This window comes from Gracilinanus agilis, chromosome 4, assembly GCF_016433145.1.
Source record: "Gracilinanus agilis isolate LMUSP501 chromosome 4, AgileGrace, whole genome shotgun sequence".
Lineage (NCBI taxonomy): Eukaryota > Metazoa > Chordata > Mammalia > Didelphimorphia > Didelphidae > Gracilinanus > Gracilinanus agilis.
The window spans coordinates 307,493,011-307,506,463 of record NC_058133.1 but is presented as its reverse complement, the minus strand read 5'-3'; the positions used below and the strand labels follow the sequence as shown (position 1 = coordinate 307,506,463).

Genomic DNA, 13,453 nt, shown 5'->3' with positions numbered 1-13,453 from the left:
AAATGCCTGAGTTACTAAGTTAGCATATTGAGACAACCAGGAAAACCCCTCTGTTTCTAAACGAAACATTGAAAAAATATATTCCCTTGAAATCTGAACAGGAACATCACTTACACACTTGGTAAGGCAGTTCTATCCTGGGATAGATATATCCTGGTTACATTCAATGCAAACATATTCATCATAAACACTGCCTACAGATTTAAGAAAGGGAATATTTTCTCTTCTGGCGTAATACACATTCCACTGACTTGAAAACACTCCTGTTGACTAGGAGGCTGCTCAAATAATTTCATGTGCTTTGGAATATATTTAATACAAAATAAGGTAAGAAAACATCTGTTACTTACGTTTTTGAGTCATCCCAGAGAACACAATAAGGATTCAAAGTACCCTAAAGAATAGAGAAGAAAAAATAAATAACTTGAATAAATACAATTTTAATAATAAGGCATTATAGGAAAAGCAATCAAAACATGATATGATCATGCAGTACAACACTTAAAAGTCCTTATCCTTTATTTTACTTAATGGAAATAATTGTGTATTTTTAATTTAAACTAAATATGTTTACATTATTCCAATCACAATGATAGATTAACTACTTACAATGCTTTTTTTAAAAAAATCTATGATTATTAGGAGAAGCAGTGGAATAGAGGGCTGGCCTGAGTCAGGAAAATCTGGGTTTGAGTCTTGCCTCTATAATGGGAAAGTTATTTAGCTTCTTAATACCCAAGGAAACATTCTTACACTTTAGATTGCTAATCTGTATCTATGGAAGGGGTTTCCTTTAAAGAAATTGCCCAAAGGTGCCTACATGACCCAGTGGTTAGAGAGCCAGTCCTGAATATGTAAGGTTGTGGGTTCAAATCTGGCCTCAGAAATATCCAAGTTCAGTGACACTGGGCAAGTCACTTAACTCCAATTGCCTAGCTCTTTCTGCTCTTTCTGCCTTCAAAGAGATACTACGAGAGAAAGTAAGAGAAAGTAAAAAAAAAAGGAAATGCCTAACAAAAAATTTTTTTAAATCTCTACTGCAGACTTAAAATAATTTTTAAAATTAAGATAACTAGAAAGTAAGTTCTGTAAATCGTAAATTCTGGTAAAATATGAGATAAGTTAATTGTTAAGAAATGAAGTTGATTAAAAATGTAAGTGTAGAAAAGAGTTTTAGATAAGTGACATAAGAAATCTGAGGAGAAGTGATTATTTTCCCTGTGACACTAAGGGATAAAATAGGTTATAACTGTTGGGTCTTGAAGGAAGAAAGGAATTATAACACATAAAGGTATGGTCAGGGTCAATGAAGGAATCTATTCTAAGCATGAAGGCAATGTGACCAAAATAAAAAAAAAATGTAATAAGAGCAGTATGAAAGTAGAGGACAGGATTAATACAGTTTTGACAGAACATTGAATAGGTAAACATGAATCAGGTGTGACAAGGCTTAATAAGTAGACTGAAGTAAGATCATTAAAGGCCTTTAATGCTAGATTAGTATTTATTTGGTAGGATATAGAGACCCATTGATGTTTTTCGAACAAAGGAAATTTTTGTTTTAGAGAGGTACATTAAGAGTTACTCAAGCAAATATGTGAAGAACAAATTGGAGATGGAATAAACTGGATAGAGGGATATTAATTAGATGTCCATCAATAAAACACTACATTTCTTGGCTTCAGGCATTTCCTTTGGCTGTCTTCTATGTCTGGAATTCTCTCTCTACTCTACTATACCTACTGATTCCTCTGACTTTCTTTAAATTTCAATTAAAGTCCTATTTTTAACTGAAAGCCTTTCCAAATTCCTCAACTCTGGTACCTTTCCCTGATAATTATTTCGTGTTTATCCTATATAGTTTGCTCCATATACATTTGTTTGCATGTTGTCTTCCTTGTTAGATTATAAGATCTTTAAAGGAAGATACTGTCTTTTGCTTCTTTTTATATCCTGAGCATTTAGCATAATGGCTCAGAGTAGGCAGTTAATAAGTATTTATTGGTTGGTAGTTCAGAGATACTGATTTTGAGGTGGCAGGTGGACATATAACTATGGATATCTACCAATCAGTTGGAAATTTAGAACCGGAACTATCAAGAGATAACAGAACTGGGGTTATAGATTTTGGAAATTATCTACATTGAAATAATAACTGTAATCCCAGGAGCTTCTACGATCACCAAGGGAGATCCTGTAGGAAAAAAAAAGAGAAAGTGATCTGGGACAAAGTACTGGTACACATGTATGTTTAAAGAGAAGGATGGGTATAAGGAGCTAACGAAAGAGATGGGTGACAGAAGAGAACAATGAGAACCCACCATCACATAAACCAAGGGAATAAAAGGCATCATGAAGGAAGGACAGATCACCAGAGGCAAATGTGATAAGACAAGGAGAATAAGAACAGAAAAAAATGGGATGTTAGAAATACAGAGTAAAAGAGGCAAATGACATGGTAAGGAAAGAAATCACTTTTGCTTACTGCAGCTAAGGAGCAAGGAGACTTCATGAGATATTGCAATTCAAATGGATACATAACAGAAAGAAAGAGAGAAAGGGAAAGAAGGAGAGACAGAGAGACAGACAGAGACAGACTTGTATTTGGCATACAGTTTCAGAGAAGTGACTTGACCTGAACTCTGAATGAAAATCTGTATTAGCATAGAATAGTTAGTGGAATGTTCATGAAGATCCCAAACTCTTCCCTCTTAAATTTTATCTGACTTTAACAATATTATACATAAAGTGGTACCTTTTAGCTCAAGTATTTTATGATAGTAAAACTCAAATTATTGTTTCGGGGCATGGTTTATCATATTTGTTTAGAGCTTTTGTTCTAAGGAACTCAGAACCCTTTGTAGAAATTAAGTAATTCTTCCTTGCACAATGAGGGAGATAAGTGGAGTTTGGGGGACAAGATAGGAGTAGGCGTGGATATTTGCACTAGAGTCTATACTGGAATTTCTATTCATTCTAGAGCAATAAGCAGCCAATGTACCTAGGAAAAAGGAGGTATAAGAACCAGTTTTTGAAACTAGCTCTCTCAATACTACACATATAGAACAATTTAATGCAAGGAGATGGCAAGAGTCAGGTAGGATTCCTGGGGTAAGTCCAAGTGTTTGTTTTGGTTGAAGTCAAAGGATGTTTCCCTTTCTATAACTACATTTCTTAGGTGTATTCCCTATAGTGCTATGTTCACGAGGGGATTTGTTGACTGGAAGTCTGGATACAGTAGGATCCCTGGGTGTGACATATGATGAGTCTAAGCCTATAAATGCAATGGAAGTTGGGTCCCTGATAAATGTCTTATGGGGCTGCTCTTTTTCCTTGAATAAAGAAATTGGGATACACAGATATTTTATTGAATATGTTGATGTTCTGTAAATTCTATTGCATTCTTTGTTGCATAGTTAACAATGTGATTACACTTGATAATTATTGGTCATCATGAGCAATATCAGTACAAAATAAAAATCAGTTCCAGTATGACAATTAAAATCTATTTTTATTGCTTTTGATAAATGTTATGCCAGTAAACTTACTTTTCAACTAACACAAGGGAATACAATTAAGTCAAATCATTTCAATTCAGTTTTAAAAACATGAAATACCTATAATTTACAAAACAAAGGAGAACACAAAAACAGAAATCAAAGATTCACTGTCTTCAGGGAATTTAAATTTCACTGGCAGTGATGAGAAAAAACTACTTTTGTTCCTATCCTATGCTCTCCATCTTCATCTACATCTTCTCACTGTTTATTTCTGGGTAGAAGAAATAATAAGATGTTTTTCAAAGGAGCCAAATATTCAGGTTGTGCTCTTTTAATAAATACAAAGATGGCCTCAGACAGTCTACAACTTTGTTGATTAGCACATATTAAAATTCTATTCTGCGTAGGTCCATCTAGGTATTCCAATATAGTTTAGGAAGGATATCTACATAAAGATATCCCTTCTTTATGCCTATATTTAAGCATGTTTTTCAGTCAATATGGTCAAGACTGAGGTATATGGCTTATATTTTGTAGGAGATTGGATAAAATTAAAACAAAGATATTAGATTCTTCATAACAGAATATGTCAATTATTTATGAAGTCAGAATATGATGGGAAATGGAAAGCCAAAAATAAAAAGTTGAATGAAATTTACAAACTCCAAAAGAATTGGATGAGAGGTTCCACTAAAAAACCACTGATAAAATATTTAAGCAATAATTTCCAGATAACTTTCTCTAAAAGGACCAAGCTATAAGATCTGTTATGAGAAATTTACGGGAAATCGATATTGGGAAATGCTGAGTCTAGCAGAAAACTGCAACAAACCATGGTGGCAAGACATGAGAAAATAAAAATAATATGAAATAATAATTTATGTTATTTTTAAAAAACTGATAAAATTTAAAACTATTTGGAATGCATCAATGTGGACCAAAGTAATATGGACCAAAGATTAACTATGTTGACAATCAATTATATACTTTCTGAAAGGTCCAAAGTGATTGATGTGAACCAAAAAATCTTTTCAGTGAGACTTAAACTCTCTTGACTATGCTCCCAATAGTATAGCTGAACTCATTTCTTCATCCAGTTTAAGTAATTCCACCACTTTATTTTCTGACTTTTTAAAAAAAAGTTCTAACATCCATCCAACTTCCATGTTAACTTGTACCTTCTTCATGTCACCTTTAGGCAATTTTGATACATTCAATTTCTTTCCTTTCACTTTTCTGTTCCTTGTTGCCTTCAGTCAGCATAGACTTAACAGTGTATTATCTCAGAAAAGGCTTATCCACTTATCTACCAGTGAATTCCTGTGGATATTTCAACCTGTTTCCTAGGTCTAGAGAGGCCTCTTTTCTGCTTCATTTCTTCTTTCAAATCTTTTCTTCCTAATCTTTTATTCTGTGGAATCTTTCAACTGATATAGTGTCTCACCTTCCAAAGCAGGGAATTGGATATGTGTCAGAAATCAGAAAAAAAGAAATATCGGCAAAGCCAACTGACCCTCATTCTTATAAGGTGTTTTTCTATTCCCCTCTACAATCCCCTGGCATCTGAAGATACTACCTGTCTCATCTGTGATTCATAGAGGTGAGACAGTATCTTATAATTCTTACATTCAGTACACATTAAGTGAAAGCATTATTACTTTTCATTATTTTCTCTTCCACGTTACAAGCACGCTGTGAATGTGTCTTGGTTAATTTTTGAGTTGGAAGATGAAATTAACTTTTCTCCATCTCTTACAGTCCCTTCTTGAATCAATATCTCTGAATCTATAGGCACTATAATGATATACCGCATGCATTTTAAGCTCAATAGTCAAAAGCACGAGTTAAATTTCTGATCATATCCAAGTGAAGAAATATCCCAATGACTTCTTGGGCACAAAAGGGAAGTCTTCTCTGCTTTGTATCACCCCAACCCCTCCACCCCTCCATGTTACTGTACCATAGCATTAACTGAGAATAACAACTTTATTTTTTGCTCCAATATTATATAGTTTTTTTAAATCTGCATTTAATTTATTTTTAAATTTTATTTTACCTGAGCTGGAAATATAGGGACTATTTGCAATTCAAATCCTAATCCTGAATGGTCCAGGATCTTTGACCTGCTTCATTACAACTTGAACTTGTTTGTCCATCTTTACGCAATTGGTAAACCCCACTTATAAAATATAAAAAATATTATATTGATAACAAAGTTTGTGCTAACACCTGATCAGCATAGCTGACTGCATCTTAATATTTCTAAGCCTGAGATTCTCCAGCTACAGTATTTCTGGAGCTGAGATTTCAGTTATACCTCCACTATGCCAGACTATATCAAGGACTATGCTGGTGACCACTACAGGACAATAGGATTGCTTTTGTAAACAGTCTTAAGTTTTACCTTACACTTTTTTAATACTCTATTTCGTTGCTGCATGGCTAGAGCTACTCCATAGAATTTTCCTCCTACCATCCCAAACATGATATTTGTGTATCAGAAAGCATTAATATGAGAAACACCTCTCTCAATAAATTTTATAGACTAAGCAACTGACTTTCTATTCATCATAGAGGATGCTTCGATTTCTGTGTCTTTGCACTGGGTGTCTCCTTTATCTGGAATGCTTTCCCTCTTCATGCCTACCTCTAGGGATCCTTTATTCTGTCAAAGCAGCAGTCTTTCCTGTTCAGTCCACTCTATCATAGGAAGTTCTTTTGATTAGTGTCTTGTTTTGTATATACTTACCTTTGTGCATATTAAAATTTTAGTTTCTTGAGTATAAAGACATTAATTTTTGTTTTTTTAGCCCTGGCACAATGCATAAAGGAGAGTAGACATTGACTAAATGCTTGCTTATTGATTGATCACAAAAATAACTTTTCAACTGCTGTCTGACTCATTAAATATGGTTATAAATATCACTGTGTATCAAATTCAAAACTACATTAATAATTCATACTTGTATTATTTGTTCTATCAAAAACTTTGAAAAGCCACGCACTTACAAATAGATTTTTCAAAATGCTAAATTCTGCAATGTCCAATTCTTTTGAGTAATGAAGTTTTTAAAAAAAATTTGTGGCATAATAATTACATTTGGTAAATACACGGAATATAAATTTTTCAAATGCAAATATGACAGCACATCATGAACATGTCTGCCCAAATTCAGTTGTTTTGGTAAGAGAAAAAAAAAAAAGAACAAATAAGAAAATTGAACTCCTTCAGCTGCATACTAGCAAGATGCTAAGTTTCTCTATGTCCTCATCAATGTTTTCTGTCTCCTTCTAGGGTCAGAACTCCTTAATGTGGCTATATCTTCTATATGTACCCTCAATTTAATAGGATTATTAAGATCGATCCGTAAGGCATGTGGGCAGCTAGGGGGCTCAGTGGATAGCCTTTCTAACTGTGTGTTCCTGGGCAAGTCACTTTATTTCAATTGCCTAGCTCTTACCATTTTTCTGTTTTGGAACTGAAAATTAAAATTTAATTCTAAGCCTGAAGGTAAGGGTTCAAAAAAAAATCTGTAACGTACCTTAAAAGTCATTGACTACATCTTCCTCATTTTACATATGAGGAAATTATGGGACAACAATTAAGTGGCTTAACCATGATTACATAGTCAATAGCTATCTGAAGTGAGATTTGAATTCAGGCCTTCCTGACTTCAGTATCCTATTCACTCTACTGTGCTGCCTCTCAATTCAGACACCATTTTTCTATCAATTCTTTCAAAACTCTGTGGCTTATAAGATAGAATGGAATAGAAAAGCATTTGTTAAGGGCTTACCTTATGCTGAAGATTGGGCCATTTACTACCTCTCCCTAGTCTGATAAGGCTATTATTATTAAGAGGCATTTGGTGATAATGGTTTTGGAGCTTAGAATGGAGAAATTAGATTTAGCTACATAGATCTAGAATTAAATTTCATAGAAATGATAATTGAACTCATTGGGGCTAATGAGATCCCCGAGAAAGACAGGGTATAGAGGGACAAGAGAAATGGACCCAGGACAGTGTCTTGTAGAACACCCACATTTGGAGAGGTTGACATGAAGGAAGATCCAGCAAAAAGTACTGAAGAGAGGCCAAATATATAGAATGATAACCAAGAGAAAGCAGTCAGGAAAATCTAGAGAGAGGAACAAGAATCTGTAGAGTCAACTATGTGCTAGACACAGTGCTAAGCACTTGAAAAATATTATCTCATTTTATCTTCAGAACAACCCTGTGAGGTAGATATATTATTATTATTCTCATTTTACAGTTGAGGAAATTGAGACAGAGTCACATAGCTAGAAAATGTCTGAGGCTACATTTGAACTCATGCCTTCTTTTTCTAGGCTCCATACTTTGCCCACTGTGCCATCTACCTGCCTTTGAGAGGATAGACTATCCAGAAGGAGAAGATAATTTATGATGTCAAAGCCTACAAAGATATCATGAAGGTAGAGGACTACAAAAAGGCTATTAGATTTGACAACTAAGAGCTCATTGGTAGCTTTGCAAAGGACCATTTCATTTGAGTGGTGACATCAGACTGTGGAGGGTTTAGAAGGGGAACCACCAACTGTAGATGGTTTTCACTAGAAGTCTAGTTAGCTATGAAAGAAAGGAAAGATTTAGGATAATAGTTAATAGCAGTGATGGGATTAGTGTAGGATTTTTTTAAAGCTTAGTTTGAAGAAACACTGGTGTGGAGACATCAGAGAAGGAGCCAATAAATAGTAAGAAATTGAAGATTAATGTGGTGATAGGATTGGGAAAGGTATACTGGGGAAGTTGGGAGGAAATGAGGTTAAGATCTTGAATACAGTGGTTTGTTAAGGAAGGTGGCCAAATCTTTGCCAGAGACAGGAATGAAGGAGGAGATAGTGGACAAGGAATAATATCTAAATGACATGAGATGAGGAAGAGGGGAGAAGATGGAGCTCCTGGTGAATGATCTATTTTTTTTAATAAAATATGAGTCGGGGACCTCGGCGAACAGGATGTGAGACAGGGATGACGGAGAAGATTTGAACAGAAAGAAAAAGGCACCTAGAAGTCTCCTGTTGTAGTTCAGTTGTTATGTTGTGTGCAATTCTTCATGATCCTGTGGATGATAGCTATCCATGGGGTTTTCTTGGCAAGGATATTGGAGAAGTTTCCCATTTCTTTCTCCAGTGGTTCCTTTTGTTAGGCGATAAGAGGTTAAGTGATTTACTCAGGATCATACAGTAAAGAAGTGTCTGAGGCCAGATTTGAACTTTGTCTTCCTGATCCCAGGCCCATTGTTCTTAACCACTCGCCACCCTTGTCTCTTAAGTTCCCTACCCAAATGAAATCCCACATATAGTTCTTTTATCTATTTGGCTCCTTACTTTGTTTCTACCTGAAGTATCTCACTTCTTCCCAGGACCAATTTAAGTTCCATATCTTCCTGACAATCCTTCCCATCTGCTTATTTTCTTTCAATTCATAGATTTCTTATTATACTTTTCCTGGGTCTCTCCTTTTACCAATGATGTTCTCCCTCCTCATTGCAAGTTATATTTTAACAACATTTGATTGCAAAGTCTTGGAAAGTAAGGTTTAAAATATATTTTATTTTATTGTTTGTATTCAGGGCACCTAGTTACATTGTCTTGAATATGAGACACTAAAAGGGGACACTCAACATTTTTTAATTGGACTGAACATTAATTTTAGCATTTCTGGGAAAAAAATATGCATCCTATTTGCCTGGTTTTCATTTGAAGTTTCTCCATTAATAGACATTGTTACCTGAAAAAAGCTGAGGACAGTAAGTAATTAAAAAAATAAAAATATAAAAGCACCCTTTTGTAGAAACTAAGTTTGTAAGGAAATGGATTTGACCTTTCTTTAACTTTGTGATGTGATTTTTAATTGCTTGGGTTGGCATTAGAGGTTGATTTCCATGAAGATAAAGCACTGACTGATATTATTTTGATTGTTTCTCACAGCTGAGATAATGGTAATGACTGAAGTCATTACAATCTTACATTGTTTTTTCAATTATGGCTTGATGAGATTGTAGCTCATGATTCATTTTAGTTTATGTGTCAATTTGATTAATTAAATCTCATTACTAATATATAGATAATATAAACAAAATTTGTAAACTCATTCCAATGGTGTGTTTTTGTGATCATAATGAGTTTTTTTAGTTTACTGAAGAGGAGCTCTGAAAATATAGGTGAAGATTTCCTTTCTTCTTCCAATCTAAGTTGATACCTTCTTTTGTAAAAGATAATATTAGAGACTTGCCTAGAATATTGAGAAGATAAAGTGACTTGCCCAAGGTCTTAGAGAAAATATGTGTCATAATCAGAACCTGAACCCAGATCTTTTTGGTGATAAAACAGGCTATCCATCCACTAGGCCATGCTTTTAAAAGAACTAATGGTTTGAGCTCATAACCATAATAGTCCGTAGATATTTTTGTCTATATACTTTTGCAGGGGGTGGTTGATTTATTCATTCAAAAATACATTTATTAAGGACTATTTGCTTGGTATTTTTCTTTTTGTCTTTCTTTCCTTTTTTTTAAACCCTAACCTTCCATTTTGGAACCGATACTCTGTTCCAAGGCAGAAGAGTGGTAAGAGGCAATGGGGGTCAAGTGACTTGCCCAGGGTCACACAGCTAGGAAGTGACTGAGGTTAGATTTGAACCTAGGACCTCCTGTCTCTAGGCCTGACTCTCACTCCACTGAGCTACCCAGCTGCCTCCTGCCTGACATTTTACTAGGCCCTGAGTTACAAAGGAGGAAAAGAAAAGAGGATGGTGCATTATAAGATTGCAACTTTGGAGAAATCACTGGACAACAATTTTGTAGGAAAGGAAAGCATGTGAAAGAAAGAGCAATGAAGAAATTGTCAGGGCTTCCTGATCCAGATCTGCCTTCCTGGAGAGTGTAATGAAATTGTTGTTATTCAGTAACTTCTGACATTTTAAGACCCAATTTTTGGGTTTTCTTAGCAAAGATACTAGAGTTGTTTACCATTTCCTTTTCCAGCTCATTTTATAGATGAGAAAACTAAGGCAAACAGGGTTAAGTGACTTGCCCAGGGTCACGCAGCTGTGAAGTGTCTCAGGCCAGATTTGAACTTGGGAAGATGAGTCTTCCTGACTCTAAGCTCAGTACTCTATCCATCCTACACATGGTGATATCACTGGCCCTCTGAAAAAATGGACAAACAAAAATAGAATAGAAAGTATGTTCATTTTGGAGTCAAAGGACCTAAGTTTACAACTTATCCACATATGTACTACTTATGTGCCCATATGTCCTGTCCCTGTCCTTAATATCTGCATCCATAGAGTTAAAGGGCTAAATTTGATGGCCCCTGAGGTCCCTTGCACCTTTTTCTATGATGACACTCTGAAAGTCTAGGAATTTCTTCACAGAAAAAGTAAGCTGATGGAGTCAGATGGTGGAGAAGGTACAAGGACCTACTGATATCTACCATATTACCCTCCCACAAACTATGATATAATGCCTCAGGATGAATTCAGGAGCAGCATAAACCACCAAAAGATAAAGTAAAGTAATTTTTCAACCCAAAGCAACCTAGAAGGCTAGCACGAGGGAGCTAGTACACTTCTGTGGAGGTGGAGTGCCATGTTGTATGCCAGAGCAGGGCCCACAGCAGCAACAGGTCCTGGGAGCAGCTGGCACAGGAGCAAAGGCTTCCAGGATTCTCAGCCAGAAGGTAAGGGGGGTGGACAACTGCTAAGAAAGATATTACAGGGGTCTCTTTGCTGGCTCTGGGTACAAGACATTTATTGCACTGTACATATGCAAATCCAAGAAGCAGTCCTGGGGTACACTCTCGGGGGAGGGGAGGGAAAACACTAGCAGCAAAGGGAAGACAGCAGCAAAGAGAAGCTGAAGTTTGGAATAGTGCTCCTTTCACCTCAGTTATAGATCTGAACTTTTATCCGTTTTTTAAATTAAAATAAAAGAAAAAAGACTGGAAAAAGAGAAAACAAAAACAACAAAAAAGAAACTCAACACTTTAAGTTATTTTGGTGATGGGGAAGATCAAAACACAAACTCAGAAGAAGAAAACAAAGTCAATACTGTTGTATCCAAAGACTTGAAGAAGATATATGAATTGTTCTCAAGCCCCAAAAGGATGGTGGAACTCAAAAATGATTTTAAAAAAACAAATGAGAGAGAGAAAAATTGTGAAAAGAAATGAGAATGATACAAGAAAATCATGAAAAACAGTTAACAGCTTGGTAAAGGAGACACATAATATCTTAAAAAACAGAATCAGCCAATTGGTAAAAGGCACAACAGTCTAAAGAAGAACAGAAATCCTTAAAAAGCAGAATTGGCCAAATTAAAAAAGATATACAAAAATTCACTTAAGATTAGCACTTCTTAAAAGGCAGACTTGGCCATGTGAAAAAAGAAGTACACAAATTTACTGAAGAAAAGAATTGGTCAAAATCGAAAAGGAAGTACAAAAGCTCATTCAAGAAAATCACGCTTTAAAAATTAGAAATGAGCAAGTAGAAGCTAACAACTCCATGAGACATTGAGAAACAGTCAAACAAAATTAAAAGAATTTTAAAAATAGAAGACAATGTCAACTATTTCATGAGAAAAACAACTGACCAATACAAAAAAGAAGCATGAAAAAGCTTTTACATTGGAGGGGAAAATAGGGAGGCAAGAAGCAAAGTAAGAGAATCATACTCTCATCAGAATTGGCTAGAGGGGAAGGGGAAAGGAGAATAGGGAGTAGGGCTTAGAGAAAAGAAGGCAAATTGGGGGAGGTTGTGGTCAGAAACAAAACCAGAGGAAATAGGATAGAGAGCAATATGCATTAATCATAATGATACACTTTTTTTGACAATTCTTTCTAATAAAGGTCTTATTTCTCAAATGCATAGAGAAATGAGTTGAATATGTAAAAATACAAGTCACTGCCCAACTAATAAATGATCAAAGTATATGTGGAGGCAGTTCTTGGACAAAGTAATTAACGTCTACAATAATGCAAAAAAATCCTCTAAATCACTATTAATTAGAGAAATTCAAATGAAAACAACTCTGAAGTACCACCCCAAACCTATCTAATTGGTGATTATGAAAGAAAAGGAAAATTATAAAACTTGGAGGGGATGTGGGAAAATTGAAATTCTAATTTATTGTTGGGGGAGCTGTGAAATGAATCAATTATTCTAGAGAGAAATTTGGATCTATATGCCCAAAGGAGTATAAAACAGTATATTCAATCCAGCAATACTATTACCAGGTTTATATCCAAAAAAGATAAAAAAAAGACCTATATGTGCAAAAAATATTTATTTATTTTTATAAATTTAATTTTAATAAATTTCCACATGAGTTTTCCAAAGTTATAAAATCCAAATTATCTCCTTCCCTTTTTCCCTCCCCACTCTAGCAACCCATTCAATCTCAGTTGCACATGCAAAAAATATATATAAAAGAGCTCTTTTTGTGGGGCCAAATGATTGGAACATGAGGGAATACCCATTAATTGGGAAATGGTTATCTTAGGGTAATTGATGTAATGAGGAAGAGCTCAGAAAAAGCTTTATAAACTGAAGCAGAGAGAAACAAGCAGAAGCAGGAGGACATTGTGTACATTGACAGGAATACTGTGCAATGAACAACTGTGAATAATAACTATTGTCAGCAATACAATGATTCAAAACTATCCCAAAAGTCTCATGATAAAAATGTCACTTGCTTCCAGAGGAAAAAAAATTGATAGAGTCTGAATCCAGACCAACAAAACTTTTTCCAGTTTCTTAATTTCTTTTATTTGAGTTTCCTTCTATAAAAGGAATGATATGGGGAAAAATGTTTTAACTGATTGCAGGTGTAAAATCTATATGAAATTGCTTACCCCCACAACAAGGGTGGGAGGAAGGGATTGGGAAAGTAGTAAGGGAGGGAGA

The 13,453-nt window shown here is 35.0% G+C and overlaps 1 protein-coding gene across 1 annotated transcript in view; it reads right to left on the bottom strand.

Moving 5' to 3' along the window:
• Window positions 1–13,453, bottom strand: part of ADGRB3 (adhesion G protein-coupled receptor B3) — a 907,908-nt gene that overhangs the window by 362,812 nt on the left and 531,643 nt on the right. The window contains exon 15 of the mRNA XM_044676017.1: window positions 351–394. Coding sequence (XP_044531952.1) covers window positions 351–394 — 44 coding nt within the window. The remainder of the gene's footprint in view (window positions 1–350; window positions 395–13,453) is intronic.